Source organism: Perognathus longimembris, chromosome 15 (genome assembly GCF_023159225.1).
Source record: "Perognathus longimembris pacificus isolate PPM17 chromosome 15, ASM2315922v1, whole genome shotgun sequence".
In the NCBI taxonomy this organism is placed as follows: Eukaryota; Metazoa; Chordata; class Mammalia; order Rodentia; family Heteromyidae; genus Perognathus; species Perognathus longimembris.
In genome coordinates, this window is record NC_063175.1 from 13,709,784 (window position 1) to 13,727,630 (window position 17,847).

At 46.7% G+C, this 17,847-nt stretch overlaps 1 protein-coding gene across 1 annotated transcript in view; it reads right to left on the reverse strand.

Annotated features, from left to right (window-relative positions):
* Positions 1–839: 839 nt before the first annotated feature.
* The window catches only part of Fam102b (family with sequence similarity 102 member B), a 57,642-nt gene continuing 40,634 nt past the window's right edge, over positions 840–17,847 (reverse strand). Inside the window, exons 6-11 of the mRNA XM_048363477.1 lie at positions 17,143–17,246; positions 7,551–7,646; positions 7,240–7,429; positions 7,014–7,141; positions 5,841–5,910; positions 840–2,241 (exon numbers count right to left, since the gene is read on the reverse strand). Of these exons, the coding sequence (XP_048219434.1) occupies positions 2,199–2,241; positions 5,841–5,910; positions 7,014–7,141; positions 7,240–7,429; positions 7,551–7,646; positions 17,143–17,246 (631 nt within the window). The 3' untranslated portion in view covers positions 840–2,198. The remainder of the gene's footprint in view (positions 2,242–5,840; positions 5,911–7,013; positions 7,142–7,239; positions 7,430–7,550; positions 7,647–17,142; positions 17,247–17,847) is intronic.

Below are 17,847 nucleotides of genomic sequence, written 5' to 3' on the forward strand. Positions count from 1 at the left end.
AAGAACTAATCTCATATAAAGACACAGAACAAGGCAGTAGAGATATGACAAGGACCTGCCCTGATTTAGCGCCTTTTATGTGTCTTATGAGTGTTCTTACGAACCAGGTTAACAGTCTCATTTTATAATTCTGAAAACTGAAAAATCATTTGCACCACTGGAAAGAAAAATATAGCCTAGAAACAATGTTTCTAAAATAGAAAAATAGGTTTAAAAACGCCATAATAAACATCTTTTTAACCATATCTCTAAGACTTTTCCCTAAGTGCCTCACTTGAAGAGAGATAGCTTGTCTGTATCTTTTAAGATAACATTTTCCTTGGTTAGAATAAAAATGATCAGGTTAATTTTCCCCCAAAAATATCTTAAAAAATAAACAATATAAGTAATATCACAGAAAACTTTCTCTTCACATTCAATATATTCTAAAACAGGGTATTATCTTTTAAAACATTTCAGGATCTATTTGTAAAAATAGCATTGGATTAATATGGGATATCCAATTCTTTTTCTTTTTATTTTTGGCCAGTTCTGAGCCTTGAACTCAGGGCTTATGTGCTGTTCTTGAGCTTTTTTGCTCAAGGATGCTCCATTGCTTGAGCCACAGCTCCCCTTCTGGGGTGTGTGTGTGTGTGTGTGTGTGTGTGTATGTGCGCGCACACATGCGTGTATAACTGGAAATAAGAGTCTTCAGGGCCTTTCCTGCCCAGGCTGGTTTGAGCAGCGGGTCTCAGGTCTCAGCTTTCCTAGCTAGGATGACAGGTATGAACCACTGACACCTGAAGGATACCCAATTCCTGAACTATTAAAATGAAGTCTTACCACAAACTATTCCAATCTTTCCAAACCTCGAAACTTGGATATTACAATAATCTATTTTCCTTCTTGTTTTGTGAACATAAAAGTACATAGGCCAAAGTCACTTTCTTCTGACCTGGCTTCTCTCCTGAGCGTGACTGTGAACGGAAGGACTGGGGTGTAACTCGCCCCACAGAATCGATGTTTTTCTTCAGTGGCGGAGTGATTCCTAGAGAACTGCGATGGTTCTCTATGGGACACTCACAGACCAGCAACTCCGAGGGCTCATCTGCTGTCCTGCTAACCTGGATCCAGACCAACCATATCACCGTCCACAGTCCACAGTCCTGCCTCAAAACAACTCCTGACACAGAAAAGAAGAAAGCACAGCAAGTGACGGCAGGGAGCTAGAGAGGAAACCCAGCATACGGGTATGCACCAGCCATGCCGGCGGGCTGCTCTCCTGTCGTCTAGCCACTGCGGGGCCTGGAGAAGATGCAGTTTCAGACCAGTCTGAACTTGTATAGACAAGGATGCTACTTCTCACCAGATCATTACTTTCCTCTCATTCTAAATTTAGATTGTTGAACAAGCAGGTCTTAATACTCAGCAAGTTAAACAGCTCCGAGTGAGGCTGCTTGATGATAGCCTAGCATATTGCATATTGAGCTTAATTCAGGCCTCTCAGGTAGTGCTGGTCTGGGTTCCACAGCGCATCTAATGGGGACAAGTAACACAGACACTGCATAGAAACAGCACTGGGTACACTGACTACCTCAGCCCCAACACACTTGTCATGGCTGATAGCGTGGAGAATTCTTATTAAGCATCTTACGTGTTTACATTCTAGATCATTTTCCCAATGTGAGAACAGTCACATTGGAAATCAATTGCCACATCAAAAAGGAGTCAACAAACTCAATACAACACTGTAGGTATTATAACATGAAAGATTTGCATCACAGGAATTATGTCTATCTTGATAGAAGTTATAGGTCTTAAATTCCATTCACATACTGTTACATGTAAAATTAAGAATAAGCGAAATAGGAACTACAGCCCCAATCTATTGAGTACCTGGAGTACTTAGATCTCAGTTAAGTATCCAATACTGGCTTCCTCATGGGGGCAAGGCAGAGCCTCGAAAGCAAAGCACGGGGTTTCATCACCCCAGGAGCAGTGTCTAAGGCACAGGGGACGCTGCCTTGGATCAACATTCCCGTGCTCCCCTCGCTGGTGGGAAGGATGGTGACAGGCTCACAGGAGACAGGATCAGCACTGGCTTTCCTCTTGATAGATGAACTTCATTTTCTAAATAGGCTCATTTTCTTGTAAGTGCTTTGCTCCCAGATCGCTCACCCCTGAGTCCACAGAGAAGTGTTGGCTGACTGGCTTGACTTCTAGCGTTTGATCACAACCTGTTCATAAGCTCCAGATCCAACCCTGCAACAGCAATGGGAAGAAAGCCTTCAAAACGCTCATCTATATAGCACGTGCGATTGTTCTAAGTCATCTTGGTGCTTCAGGTTGTTTTCTCCTGAATTCGATTTTTTCAAACAAGGCAAGATTTGCACAGATAGAAAGGACTTGGAATATCAAGTATTTATAATTAACACATCGGATTAGTTTGTTCTTGATCTACCACTTCATTAGCCCCCTAATAATCCAGTAATATTTTCCAATCTTGACCTATCAGCTCCAACAAGGATTATTCTCATCAAACGTGTGTAAATTTGAAAAGTGGTCTCATCTAGAAGCATGTAAATGACTCTGTTTGTGCATCAGACGTTGCACTGAGTGAATAACAGCCTTTAGTTGTATAGTAGTGTAGTGTCTAAATATAGCTTCCTAGAAAGCTCACACTTTAGGGGCTCCCTATGGCTTAGCAATCCTCTTGCTTCAGTGTCCAAAGTTAGGCAGGAATATAGGCATATACCATAGCCCAAGTACCCACTATTATGTCCAATGCCTTTTTAGTAGTCAGTGCTATACTTTGTAATGTCGAGTTAAAGGGAAATGATTTTGGAGAAGAGTTTTATTGTTATTATTATTAGTGCCTATATTGGCCTTTTGAACTCAGGGTTTCAAGCTCTTGATCAACTTTTTCCTTTGAAGCTGGTGGTTCTATCACTTGAGATATGCCTCTACTTCTGGCTTTTTTTTGCCAGTCCTGGGCATGGACTCAGGGCCTGAGCACTGTCCCTGGCTTCATTTTGCTCAAGGCTAGCACTCTGCCACTTGAGCCACAGCACCACTTCTGGCCGTTTTCTATATATGTGGTGCTGGGGAATTGAACCCAGCGCTTCATATATACAAGGCAAGCACTCTTGCCACTAGGCCATATTCCCAGCCCCTACTTCTGGCTTTTTGTTGGTTAACTAGAGATAGAGTCTTCTGGATTTGTCAGGGCTGCCAGGGCTGGCTTCGAATCATGATCCTCAGATCTCAGCCTCCTGAGTAGCTAGGATTATAGGCTTAAGCCACTGAAGCCCAGTTAGAATTTATTTCCTCACTAGCTTTGCATGGAAGACTGTTGGCTGTCCCCCCAAATTTACTTCAGATAGTTAAGATGGCTACCTGGCTAGAAATTACAGATCCTAAATTTCCCTTTGGGCAGTTATGGCCACATAACGAAGCTTTCTCCTATGGATCGTGAATTGAAGATGTATCAACTTGTGCTGCACTTGCTTAAAAGGAAATCGTTTTCCCTGAACTAGTTAGTAGGTATCTCACTTTGACAATCAAGTTAGGAGGAGGAGGTTGGGAAAAAATGGGTCAGTAAGTCACCTTTCAATTGATCTCTATTAATGCAATGTGGGAATACTGAAAGACTTAAAACTTGCAAGCTCTGTGTGTCAAGTAACCCCGAGGCAGCTATTTAAGTGATGGCTTCAGCAACAGATGGTTTTTGTTACTTTTATGGACTTCACACCTCTGTTCTATAATGGAATGAACATGCATCTTCCCTCCATCGGTTTCTGGCTTTCTAAAGCCCACCTCTCTTTTTTTTTTTTTTTTCTCAAATTTTTATTATCAAACTGATGTACAGAGAGGTTACAGTATCATACGTTGGGAATTGGATACATTTCTTGTACTGTTTGTTGCCTTGTCCCTCATGCCCCCCTCCCTCCCCCCTTTCCCTCCCCCCCCCAGGTGTTCAGTTCACTTACACCAAACAGTTTTGCAAGTATTGCTTTTGTAGTTATTTCTCTTTTTTTACCCTGTGTCTCTCAAATTTGGTATTCCCTTTGAATTTCCTACTTCCAATACCAGTAAACATGGTTTCCAATATACTCAGATAAGATTACAGAGATAGTGTAGGTACAACCATAGGAAGGTGATACAAGAACATCATCAATAATAGAAACTACACATACACATAGGACGTTGAAAGTAGTTACAACTGTGATAAATCACTTTTTTCCATAACGTGGAGTTCATTTCACTTAGCATCATCTTATGTGTTCCTAAGGGTATAGCTATTGGGCCTTGTGATGCTCTGCTATGGCTTGCCTAAACCTGTACTAATTATTCCCAATAAGGGAGGCCATAGAGTCCATGTTTCTTTGGGTCTGGCTCACTTCACTTAGTATAACTTTTTCCAAGTCCTTCCATTTCCTTACAAATGGAACAATGTCATTCTTTCTGATAGAGGCATAAAATTCCATTGTGTAAATGTACCACATTTTCCTGATCCATTCATCTATGGAGGGGCATCTGGGTTGGTTCCAGCTTCTTGCTAAGACAAATTGTGCTGCGATGAACATTGTTGTGCTGGTGGCATTACTGTGATTTTGTTTGTGGGTAAAGCCCACCTCTCTTTATACAGTATCTCTCAGATGGCAGCTGGCTTTGTACTTCTGATGAGGACAATTCTGTCCTTTCACTGAAGCACCTTAGTTATACAGAGGAGAGCTACCTTCGATTCACAACAATGGAAAGAACCTTAGAGAGAGCAGCACTTGTACAGACTTCCAAATACGTTCTGCTTTGGTCATGACAAAATAACAGAAGCCATTCTCCCCTCCTGCTTTAAATAATGAGAACCTTGACACACGCTGGACAAGCCTGAAGAAGCAGAAGTCAAAGAGGAAAGTCCCATTTACAGTTCCAGGTTGTCATCTGAAGCCATCTTCCCAGCCAGCAGTGCTGACAGACTGAGGGGAGGGGTCAGAGGGGAGAGGTCAGAGGACATAGAATCTGAGGGCACTGGAGGGAAGAGCAGGGGAAAGTAACAGCTAGAGAACTTCTATATTTCGTTGAAGTTATAAGGGAAGTCTTAAAAGCAGCTAGCCATAAAAGACCAATCACATATAGAGAAATAAAAACAGTAACAGAAGCAGATGTTTTTTCCCTCTCAGTCCTGGGGCTTGAATGCAGGGCTTCAAGCTCACGTGATGGGTGCTCTACCACTTGAGCCATGCCTCCAGCACTGCTTTTCCTTGGCTAATGAGATGGAGTCTCATAGAAATTTCTGGCCCTGATCTTCTTGACCTCTATCTCCTGAGGAGCTAGGATTACAGGTGTGAGGTATGAGGCAGTCAGTCTGGTACTGGGGCTTGAACTCAGGGCCTTGGGCTCTAATTGGTTTGGCTTTTTCTGCTCAAGGTTGGCACTTGATTACCACACCTCCACTTCTAGCTTTTTTTTCCCCCCCCCGCTGGTTAACTGGAGATAAAGAGTGTCACACACTTTTCTGGTGGAGGAATCCTGAGATCTCAGCCTCCTGAGTAGCTAGTATTAGAGGCCTGAGCCACCAGCACCTGGCTGGAAATAATCATTTGTATGTCACAGCTTGTGCAGGGCTCTACTAGTCTTTTCCCAATAATAAATTCTAAAAGCGCATCTTAGGAAGTTAACAAGCTAACTTACAAAACAGAGAATCAGGGCTGGGGATATGGCCTAGTGGCAAGAGTGCTTGCCTCATATACATGAACAGTGGTTCTCCTAGAACTACTTAGGTGTGCTTTCTGCCTCAGTATAATAAAAAATTATTCATGAATTTAAGTTGATCCACCCTAAGGTGCTCTTTGTACACATACCTATTGGGAAGATGATGGCTGCCAAAAGTTGTACTTCCACCAGGCCCCACAAATAACCTCAGTCCTTCTTCTGCAATACACATTTAAAGTGCTTGTTAGATGAACAATTATTACAACATTGACAAATAACATGCCTATTGCAGTAATTCATATGTTACATTTTGGTTTTAAAAGTGATAAAAAAAATTGAAAATTTCAAGTGTTTTAAAACAGTCAGAGGGTTATCCTAAGCCATTTCTCATTAGCTTTGCTAACAATCTTTTTCTTTTCACTGAGTCATGACAACAGCCCTTTCTACACATTTTCACAAGGTATAATTTTTTCTCTTTACAGTTGGTTATTCCTTGAAATGGGGTCCATTGTTAAGTGTCCTCTAACCACCCCATAATTGCACCTTCAAGATGGTGGCCTATAAATATTCAGCTGCAGGAAAAGTGCTGAGGAGGGCTGAGGGATTCTGTTAGTTCGACCCTCTAAATGCGACAGTGACCAGAAGTGTCCCTAGGGATGTGTTGTAAAGTATATGGGCATGCGAGGTACCAATGCATCATTTAAAAAGAGAATGAAAGCTTCAACATTTTTTCTGTCTCTCCTGGTGCTGGGATTAATACACCCGGGTCTCACACAGGCCGAGCCCCTGCCTCAAGCACGCCCTGAGACTCATCTTTCTCTCTCTCTCTTTTTGGGTGCAGGTACTAGCGTTTGAACTCAGGGTCTAGGTGCTGTCCTTTGGTTTTATCACTCAAAGTTACCACTTTCAGCTTTCCCCTGATTAAATGGAGGGACGAGTCTCACAGTCTTTCCTGCCCACACTGGCTTTGAACTGCGATCCTCAGATCTCAGTCTCCCGAGTAGCCAGGATTACAGGTGTGAGCCCTGGCCCCCAGCTTGATCTCTGTAACTGAAGTTTATTTCCTGTTCCAGCTTCAATATTCACTCTCAGAAAAAAAAGTGAGCTGCAAAGGAGAGATTTTTGTGGGCGTAACATCGATTTCACCGACGTGCGGCCGTAGCCACGGCAACGTCCTGCCCCCCCTCCCCCCCGGGCCGCACAGGCGGTCCACACAGGCGGTCCACACACCTTCTGCACTCGAGTCCAGTCCTGCCCCCCCCCCACGCCCCGGGGCCGCACAGGCGGTCCACACACGCGGTCCACACAGGCGGTCCACACACCTTCTGCACTCGAGTCCAGGCTGAAGTCCTGGCTCTGCAGGATTTTCTCTACAATGTCATCTGCATCCACCCTGGTGTCGTCCACGCGCTTCAGCTGAGATTCTACCGAGTCCTGTTTCACGGGACACCTTGGGAAACAAGCAGTTTTCCCTCCTTCTTTATTAACGGTCATGAAAACAAAGTCTCCCCACCCCCAATTTAAATGTACCCTCTAAGCCAAAGAGACCTGTTCAGCTTTTCAGCGGCTGCGTCTTCTTTATCAGCCATATCAGGATTTGGCTCCGTTGGCTTTTGCTCAGCTTCATCACCCGGCTCGAGAATGCTTTCGATTCCCGTTGAGGTGCTTCCCACCGAGGTGTTCCTCCGGTGACAGAGCTCGGAGAAGCTCGACGAGCGTGAATGACATGAGCTGTACCCTGTCAGAAAGAAATCATCTTGGATGCCATGCTAATAGCAGACACGCTGTGGTCTAATGTCTGCCCACAGCAGACATTACAATAAGGAATTCAGTTGCCCTGTGAGCCTCTAAGTCCCTACCTGATGCTTTGGACTGCTGGCTGGCATAGCTGGGCGTTCTGGAATGTCCACAGGCACCAAGTTCATCAGAAGCAGAGGCACTGTTCGCTGAAAGATCTGCAAGAAGCCATTACACGATGTTGCTATCACTGCTGCTGATGAGCTAACCGCCAATTTGCCTCCTTTAACTTCCGCCACATTCATTACCATGGAGTTACACGGTGATAGGGCGATAATGATTCCGTTAAATTAGTAAAACAAATCAACAGTATCGCAAGAAACAAAAGATACCTAAATATTTTAATTTTTTGAAGCGTTTTAATGCTTTTTGTAGCACTTAACAACACTGTTTTCCAACCATTACAGTTTTGTGTTCAGCCCTTCCTTGGCGACAGCAAGGTTTATTTTTATTTTTTGTGCTGGTCCTGGAGCTTGAACTCAGGGTGTCGTCCCTGAGCTCTTCTGATCAAAGCTCGTGCTCTGCCACTTGAGCTGCAGCTCTACTTCTGGCTTTCTTGTGGTTTATTGGCGATAAGAGTGTCGTGGGCTTTCTTGCCAGAATGGTTTCTAAATGCAAACTTCAGATCTTAGCTTCCTGAGTAGCTATGATTACAGGCCATTAGCCACCAGCACTAAGTTTAGGTTTCTTCTTCTTCTCTTTTTCGTTCGTAGGGACCTGGGCACTGTCCTTGAGCTCTTTTGCTCAAGGTTAGTGCTCCATCACTTTGGGCCACAGTTCCACTTTCAGTTCTCCGGTGGCTAACTGGAGATATGAGTCTTAGACTTTCCTGCCCCCACTGGCTTTGAACTCTACCACTTGAGCCACAGCGCCACTTCCAGCCTTTTCTGTTTATGTGGTGCTAAGGAATCGAACCCAGGGCTTCATGCATGCTAGGCAAGCATCTACCGCTAAGCCACATTCCCAGCCCCGTCCCACCAGCTTATTCTTTTTAAGTTATTAATTGTAAAAAAAGGTTTCAAGTGATATTTCCTTCATGCATATAATATACTTTGATCATATCTACTCCATTTATTACCTTTATCTTTCTCCTCTCCCCCCCCTTTTCTTTTTACAATTTTAAATGAGTTTCCTCTTTCTTTTTTTTTTTCTTCTTTTTTTGGTTTGGTCGGTCATGGCCTGGAACTCAGGGCTTGGACACTTTCCCTGGGCTTTTTCACTCAAGGCTAGCATTCTACCACTTTGAGCCACAGTGCCACTTCCAGTCTCTGGTGGTTAGTTGGAGACTTAACTGGACTTTCTCAGGCTGGCTTCGAGCTGCAATCTTCAGATCTTAGCCTCTCAAGTAGCTAGGATTAAAGGTGTGAGCCACCAGCACTTGTCGTGAGTTTCATTTATTCTTACACCCTCGTATCGCTACACTTGATCCTATTCGCCCCTCTCTCGTCCTCCTCTTTCTCCCTCATTTCCACTGGCTTCCTCTCCCGTTTGCATTCATAGCATTTTAAGGTCTTGATTCCACACGTGAGGGAAAACATGCAACACTGACTTTCTGAGTCTGGCCTATTGATGGCGTGACAAGATGAGCTCCAGTCCCACTGATTTCCTGTCATCAACAAGACCTTGTTCTTCATGGCTAAGAGTCCATTAGCTGTGTGTGTTTATATCTATACCCATGTGCACATCTCAGCTGCATTTCCTTCATCCGTTCGCTGGCTGATGAGCACCGAGTCTGCGCTCTCACGTGGCTACTGTGAGTAATGCCCACACAGGGCTGTGCAAGTATGCATGCCTTAGGTGAACGCTGGCTATGGGCCCGGGCGTGCGCTAGCAGTGCCATATGGTAGTTGATTTTTAATGTCCTGAGGACCTTCCTGTTGATTTCCACCGTGGTTACCCTAATTTACATCCTATCCACCAGTGAGATACGCAAGTGCCCTGCTGGCCCTTCTTTCTCTGTCAGTGTTCAAAGCCTGTGTGCTTGATGAAGTGGATCTCAGTGGGGTGTTCCTGGCGCTGGTATCACCGCTTCACCTCAGGCTTCCTCGCGTGTGCTTGGCTTTTCTTCTTCAAGGCGGGTGCTCTACCACCTGAGCCACATGCCCGTGAGAAGTCTCAGGGATTTGCCTGCCACAGCTAGCTCTGAAACATAATCCTTTAGGACTCAGGCTACTGCGCAGTGTGAGCCACTGCTGCCTAACTCCTTGGTGTCGTTTTGACTCACAGTTCCTTTCTGGCTAAGGATGTCACACTTCATTTCCTCACTTCATTATTATAGTAGCTTTAACCTTACAAATTCTCAAAAAAAAAAAAAAAAAACAAACCAAACCAAAACCACTGGTCAGATTTTAATGTGGTTTCCTCCCCCTACCCCCTTCTTTTGAGACAGAGTCTCACTAGTTAACTGAGGCTGGCTTCAACCTCACAAGCTCCTGTGCCTCAATATCCTGAGTACCGGGATTACAGGTGTATACAACTACTATGCTCAGCCTTCTAGTGCTGGGGTTTTGCTTTTTTTCTTCTTCTTAAAGTTCTTATTTATCACCCCTTCCCTTGTTCTCTCCCAGTTCCCTGCCCCCCCATTTACTACCTGTTTTGTTTAAGTGAAATAACTGTTTATTGAATCAACTGAGATTAAAAAATATCTGGGTGGAAATTAATTAGTTTGTTAGTGATCAAGGCTCTGAGATTTACTCTGGGGCTGGCGGGGGGGTGGGTGGTAGTTATCGAAAAAGAATAACTGTTCCTGTTCACATCTTTCCAATCCACCCTATCCAAAAGCAGTTAGATTCTGATGTATATTATGTTGTCTAGTAGATATGGCTTACAAAAATAGACATTAGACTCTTGGCAAAGGACTATGTGTGGAAGTTGGAGAAGTGTTAGCCTAGCAAGAGCTGAAGTGAAAGTTCCAGGCTTACAGTGCGAATCCATCACTCACTTCCCCTCCTCCCGTGTCCGCACAAGGACAGGCTAAGTGACAAGACAAGTCATTTAGAAAGTGGCAGAGCCAGGCACTGGTGGCGCACACCTGAAATCCTGGCTACTCAGGAGGCTGAGATCTGAGGATCATGGTTTGAAGCCAGCCCAGGCAACAAAATCCATGAGACTATTTCCAATTAACCACCCCTCTCCACAAGGAACAGTAGCAGGTCCTGAATTCAAGCCTAGGACTGGCAGAAAAAAGAAAGAGACAGGAGGAAGGAAGGAAAAGAAAAGAAAGAAGGAACAGGCGGCAGTGGCAGACATGAAAAGGACCCAAGATTCTTGGCTCCAAGTCCCAAATGACAAGACTTAACCTGGAAATGAAGTCACACAGGGGCAGGCGATGTTTAAGAGTCCCCAGATCCCACAAGCCTGTGTAAGAACTGCTCTGCAGGGTACCAGGCTTCTATCTGCCTCTGAATGAATGAATGGAGGAGACAGTGTTGCTTTCATAATTACAAAGTATTAATTTTACAGGGTTAGTGATTGGGATTGATAATAAACGTGCAAAAGACTTTAGGCTTCTCACGTTTAGGAGGTTTGAGGTTTTTTCTTTGCCAGTCCTGGGGCTTGGACTCAGGGCCTGAACACTGTCCCTGGCTTCTTTTTGCTCAAGGCTAGCACTCTACCTCTTGAGCCACAGTGCCACTTCCAGCTTTTTCTGTATATGTGGTGCGGAGGAATTGAACCCAGGGCTTCATGTATACAAGGCGAGCACTCTACCACTAGGCCACATTCCCAGCCCCACGTTTAGGAGCTTTTGTTCTCAAGCTTTTTAATTTTGGGGGGCTGGGAAGGAAGCCAGGCCCTTATACACACCAGGCAAGTACTTCACCCCTGAATCACCACTTCCCCCAAGTCTCTTTGCTGCTTTTTTTTTTTTTTAAGGAAATCTTGCTTCCTCAAAAATCTGTCAAGAGCAGTAAACAAAAGAACACTTGATTACTGTGATGTTCATGTTGCTGTGCTAAGTTATAATTTGGGCAATGTCTGACTTAACATAGCATGGGCGGCAGTCCTGAGGATACAAGTTCTCTGGAAATTGATTATAGTACTCTGTATCCAAGGACGCACAGAACAGCAGTGCCAAAACTGCTTGCTTCTAGCAGTTTCCCATCAGGTGTACATTCCAGATGCTAACTGTGTATTTCCAGGTCTGGGCTTCTTCCCTAGACTACAGAACGGTGAGCTTTTCATTAGGGTGAAACAGTCAGAAACTAGAACTGTTTTTAGCTTAGAAGCAGAGGAAAGCCACTGAGCATTACAGCTGTTACCGCAGCAGTTCTGTAAATGTTACTGAACACGAACCAATGCCCGCTGCCAGCCAAGCCAGCTCCTGCTGCCACTGGGCCCTCTGCAAATGTGTCCTGTTTCTGGACAGACTGCAAGTATCTCCGACATCTCCTTCTCTAGGAGGCCCAAGCCTCAAGGTTAGCTGCAACCAAACCCACTCCAGGAAGTAGAGGTGTGTGGTTCAAGGGGGTAGTGTGCCAACTTTGAGCAGGAAAACCAGGTGAGAATTTGAGGTTGAGTTCAAGCTCCAGTACTGGCATGCACCAAAACTAAAGCTAAAACAAACAAAACATACTCAAAGAGCTAGTTTATGATATGATGTACATAGAGCCAAACCTTTGCTCCTGCATTTGGCTCAGACCTAATCACCCATTCATTTTCAAAATTTATTCACTTACTAAGTATTTATTAGGCTCTTACTAAGTCAGACCCCTGTAGTATAGAGGAAATGAAGGTATATGGGGCATATAATAAATAAGACAAAACATGCTGAAAATTTACAGGTGGAAGCAAACAGGATATAACATGGCAAGTACCAAACTAAAAGGAAGAAAAACCATCTACTAAGAGCTCCAAAAAGCAGTGAAGGAGCAGGCAAGTGGAACAGCTAGCAAGCCCGGAGCTTGGAGGCAGAGGCAGGAGAAAGTGAAGTTGGAGGCTAGCCCGTATTGAGGCTCTGAAAAGGTAAAAAGCAGGGGAGTGTATGTAACACAAAGTGGTTATGGCTAACCCAGGACTGTAGCAATGAGCTAAAGCTAGCTGAGGAGGGAAAGGCAGAGAGCAGAGCACGCTTTGCTTGCAGGGGAGAAAAGGGTTTGGGAAAGTTGTGTAGATGACTGAAGGAACTGAAGTTGGAGAGATGAACAGTGCCTGCTGATGATAATATTTGTATTTCCTTCCTTCCTTCCTTCCTTCCCCCCCCCTTTCTTTCTCTCTTAAAATTTAAAAACAGTATTAGGGTTGAGCTCAAGGTCTTAAACTTGCTAGGCCAGTGTTCTATACTTGAGAACTCTCTCCCAACCCCTGATGGAGTTTAAGGAAATAATTCGACGGCTTCAAGTAAGGTTGTGATATGAAGGTGCACATCTTGACATCTCTGTGGTGAAAGCATGAGCAGGGAGTGAAGGGGTGCGGGCTGAGCATGACAGACGTGGAGCTGGCACCAATGTCAGGGCTCAATGACGAAGCAGAGTTGGTGCACAGTATCTGGGAACAGGTGTGTGAGAAAGAGTTAGGAAGACTTGTGCTGGATATTATGGAATTTGAGCCGCCTGGGGATGCCCAGTCCACAGTCCTGATTTTTTCCCCCCAGTATTGGGGATTTAACTCAGGACCTGGGTGCTGTTCCTTAGCTTTTTTTTTTTTTTTTTTTTTTGGCCAGTCCTGGGCCTTGAACTCAGGGCTTGAGCACTGTCCCTGGCTTCTTTTTGCTCAAGGCTAACACTCTGCCACTTGACCCACAGCGCCCCTTCTGGCCTTTTCTATGTATATGGTGCTAAGGAATCAAACCCAGGGCTTCATGCATGCTAGCTAAGCATCTACCACTAAGCCACATTCCCAGGCCGTTCCTTAGCTTTTTCACTGAAGGCTGGCATTCTACCATCTGAGCCACAGTTCCATTTACAGCTTTTTGCTAGTTAACTGGACAGAAGCGACTCATGGATTTTCCTACCTGAGCTGGCTTTGAACCACAATCCTGAGATCTCAGCCTCTCAATGTAGCCTCTCGACGAGCCATGGGCACCCAGACATTCCTTTCATTTTGACCACCCTCCTGGGTGGGACACATGTGGGACATGTTGGGACACATGTGGTAGTCAAATCTAAGGGCACTGGAAACATTACCAAGGAAACTAAATCCTGAGCTCCTTTAACAAGAAGATGAAAGAAGCCTCTACAAAGCCAGTATAAAAAAGGTCAGGGGCTGGGAATGTGGCTTAGTGGTAGAGTACTTGCCCAGCATGCATGAAGCCCTGGGTTCGATTCCTCGGCACCACATATATAGAAAAAGCCAGAAGTGGTGCTGTGGCTTAAGAGGTAGAGTGCTAGCCTTGAGCAAAAAGAAGCCAGGGACAGTGCTCAGGCCCTAAGTTCAAGGCCCAGGACTTCCAAGAAAGGAAGGAGGGAAGGAAGGGAGGGAGGGAGAGAGGGAGGAAGGGAGGGAGGGAAGGGAAGGGAAGGGAAGGGAAGGGAAGGGAAGGGAAGGGAAGGGAAGAGAAGGGAAGGTCAGGTCAGGTCAGGTCAGAGAGGTAGGAGGCCAAGGAAAAGAAAGCTCCAAGAAAGATTAATTAAATCTAGATGTGGCAGCATACACCTCCAGTCTCAGGTCCTCGGGAGGAAGAGGGTGGAAGAGTAAAGTCTGCCACCACCCCAAGCAGTTAGTGGGAGATCATTCCCAGAAAACAGAACTCAAACCAATAGGACTAGGGGGCACGGCTCAAGCAGCAGAACATTTGCCTAGAAAATGCCAAGTCCTAGGTTCATTTCCCAATACTAAGAAAAATAAGTAGCCAAGTTAGATGAGAGGGGGAAATAATGCTTCCAGGATTTGACAATCATGTAACTGAAGCCATCAAGAAAAGGCAGACCGGGCTGGGGATATAGCCTAGTGGCAAGAGTGCCTGCCTCGGATACACGAGGCCCTAGGTTCGATTCCCCAGCACCACATATACGGAAAACGGCCAGAAGCCGCGCTGTGGCTCAAGTGGCAGAGTGCTAGCCTTGAGCGGGAAGAAGCCAGGGACAGTGCTCAGGCCCTGAGTCCAAGGCCCAGGACTGGCCAAAAAAAAAAAAAAAAAAGAAAAAGAAAAGGCAGACTGTAAATGTAGTTCACAATAAATAGATAGCGTATTTTTTCTGTAAATAAATACTTACTATAAACTACACACACACACTCATGCACGCACATACAATGTATATTCCATATATACTTCCACTGAGGATCTATGTTCACAAATGCACATTGAGCTATCTATCTATCTATACATGTCTGTCTGTCTGCCTGTCTGCCTGTCTGTCTGTCTATCCCGTCAGGACAGTGAGCAGCCTGTTGTTATCTACAGGAGGGCAGTAAGTAGACAGAGAAGGCTGTAGGGCTAACAGAGCTTATTTTCTCAGTATAAGAAAAAACTTGAAGGTATTTAAATGCTGAAGGAAAGAAGCGAATGAGATGGTTAAATAAGGAGGCCCATGGTCCCCATTACCTAGAAGAAAGCATGTCACTGTGTACTGAGCATCCGTCCCATTGTGTCACTGTGGAAAGCAACAGCACATCCTGCTGGAAGGAAGCTTCCAGGTCCTTCTCCACTCAGCTCAGCATCTTGCTCACACTGCTTTTAACAACCAGAGCAGACTCTGATCTGACTGGCTGGCCCTGTGGCACCTTCAGGGGTGCTGGGGCAACCAGGGGGGGGGGAGGGGACAGGGGAGGGGTGCTGGGGCAACCAGGGGAGGGGGAGGGGGCAGGGGAGGGGTGCTGGGGCAACCAGGGGAGGGGGGGAGGGGTGCTGGGGCAACCAGGGGAGGGGGAGGGGACAGGGGAGGGGTGCTGGGGAAACCAGGGGAGGGGGAGGGGGCAGGGGAGGGGGAGGGGGCAGGGGTGGGGTGCTGGAGCAACCAGGGGAGGGGGAGGGGACAGGGGAGGGGTGCTGGGGCAACCAGGGGAGGGGGAGGGGGCAGGGGAGGGGTGCTGGGGCAACCAGGGGAGGGGGAGGGGACAGGGGAGGGGTGCTGGAGCAACCAGGGGAGGGGGAGCGGACAGGGGAGGGGTGCTGGGGCAACCAGGGGAGGGGTGCTGGGGCAACCAGGGGAGGGGGGGAGGGGTGCTGGAGCAACCAGGGGAGGGGGAGGGGACAGGGGAGGGGGAGGGGGCAGGGGTGGGGTGCTGGGGCAACCAGGGGAGGGGAGGGGATGGGTGGGAGAGGGGTGCTGGGGCAACCAGGGGAGGGGGAGGGGGCAGGGGTGGGGTGCTGGGGCAACCAGGGGAGAGGAGGGGGGGGTGGGAGAGGGGTGCTGGGGCAACCAGGGGAGGGGGAGGGGGAACTTGTTTGTAACACAATATTTTAGACACCAGGCTGGATGGAGTGAGTCAAGAATTGGCTGCAGGCCCCAGCAACCTGGTTTAGGAAGCCCAAGCCCTCCAGGTGATTTTTGCCATGATCTGGGCATTGTTCCTCAGCTTTATTTTATTTATTTTTTGGGTGCTGATCCTGGGGCTTACTCAGGGCCTGGGCGCTGTTACTGGGCTTCCCCCCCCCCCTCAAGGAATAAAAAATAAAAATCACTCTCATCACTCTACCACTTGCGCTACGGCTCCACTTGCAGTTTTTTGTGGTTACTGGAGATAGGCATCTCAGAGTTGCCAGGCCGGTGGCTCGCACCTGTCATTCTAGCTGCTCTGGAGGCTGAGAGCTGAGGATTGCGGTTCAAAGGCAGCCCGTGAAGGAAAGTCCGTGAGACTCCTATCTCCAATTAACCACCAGCAGACCAGAAGGCGCCGTGGCTCAGGTGGTAGAGCGCCAGCCTTGAGCTGAAGAGCTCAGGGACAGCACCCAGGCCCAGAGTTCAAGCCCCATGACCAACAAAAAATGTCTCAGAGTTTCCTGCTGCAGGCTGGCTCTGAACTGTGATCCTCAGATCTCTGCCCCCTGAGTATCCCAGATTACAGACATGGGCCACCAATGCCTCGCTCCCTTAGTCTTTTGCTCAAGTCTACCACTTGAGCCACAGCATCATTTCTGGCTCGTTGGTAGTTCACTGGAGATGAGGGTCTCATGGACTTGCCTGCCCGGAACGGCTTTGACCCATGATCCTCCAATTTCAGTCTCGTGAGCAGCTAGGATGTCAGGGGGAATCACTCTGGCTCAGCTGCACTCCAGGGATTCTAACACACAGTGAGGCTAGAGAACTTCTGACGGAGGGGAAGTGATTGCTGAAGGGGAAGTCACGCGCGAGGGGGGACTGGCAGGAATCTTGGGGTGGATGTGGGAGGGTGGGAAACTCCTGGGTATCTGTGAGGAGCAGATGCGCTCAGTGGAAGCTGCAGCTTCAGTGGGTCTGTGGGAGCGCAAACATCACTTCAGACAAAATCAAGCATTGGTGTGCTCACTGCTCCCTTTCAAGTCAGGCATGCATAAAACTTATAAGTCTCAAAGGATAGTAAAAACCATCAAGTGCTGTCATCCTAGCTACTCAGGAGGCTGAGATCTGAGGATGGAAGTTCAAAGCCAGCAACAGAAAACTGGGCTCGGGCTCAAAGTGGTAGAATACTAGCCTTGAGTGAGAAAGCTCAAGGACTGCGCCCAGGCCGAGCCCCACGACCAGCTCCCCGCCTCCCCCCAACAAAGGTCAGTAACTGACATGTTTGACACATTCATACCTGCTATTCCAAGGTGGACTTTGAGAGTCTCTCCGCCTTTTCTGTCTTCTTCCAGAGACTCAGATTCACCAGCAATTGGTATAGACATTGATGTAGAAGGAGGCCTGCAGATTTTAAGAAGCAGAACTTGAATTGTAGCTGAGCATAAAAGTTTGAAATACTGGTAGAGATTGGTGCACAGTCAGAGCCTGGCCTTACTGAGCTGCCTGGTAAGGTTAGCCTTTTGAAGGCTCCAATTAGCCCCCCAAAAGCTGGAAGTGGAGCTGTGGCTCAAGTGATAGAGAGCACTAGTCTTGAGCACAAAAGTCTAAAGATTGGGGAGTGTGCATGCGCCCAACCCCCCCCCCCCCAATTCATGGGGGAAGGAAGGTTTCCTTTCTACACCGTAATAATGAAAATGGAAAGAACACTGCCTCTGCGGAGCCCTGAGAAGGCTCACAGAGGGAATGACGGTGCACCCCTGTAGGCTCTAGAGCTTGGGAGGGTGAGGCAGAAGACTGAATTCAAAGCTAGCCTGAGCTGCAAAGGAGACCAACAGTTATATTTTTTATAATTTTAAAAAGCATAGTTTTTGTAAAAAACAACAACAAAAAAAATTTGTATTCAGTATTTCATGGGAAAAACTAATAAGTAAAAGAAGCACCTGGAGAATGGTGTCCCCATCCTAGTCATTAATCCCGATGGCGTGTCATGCCTATGTTACCA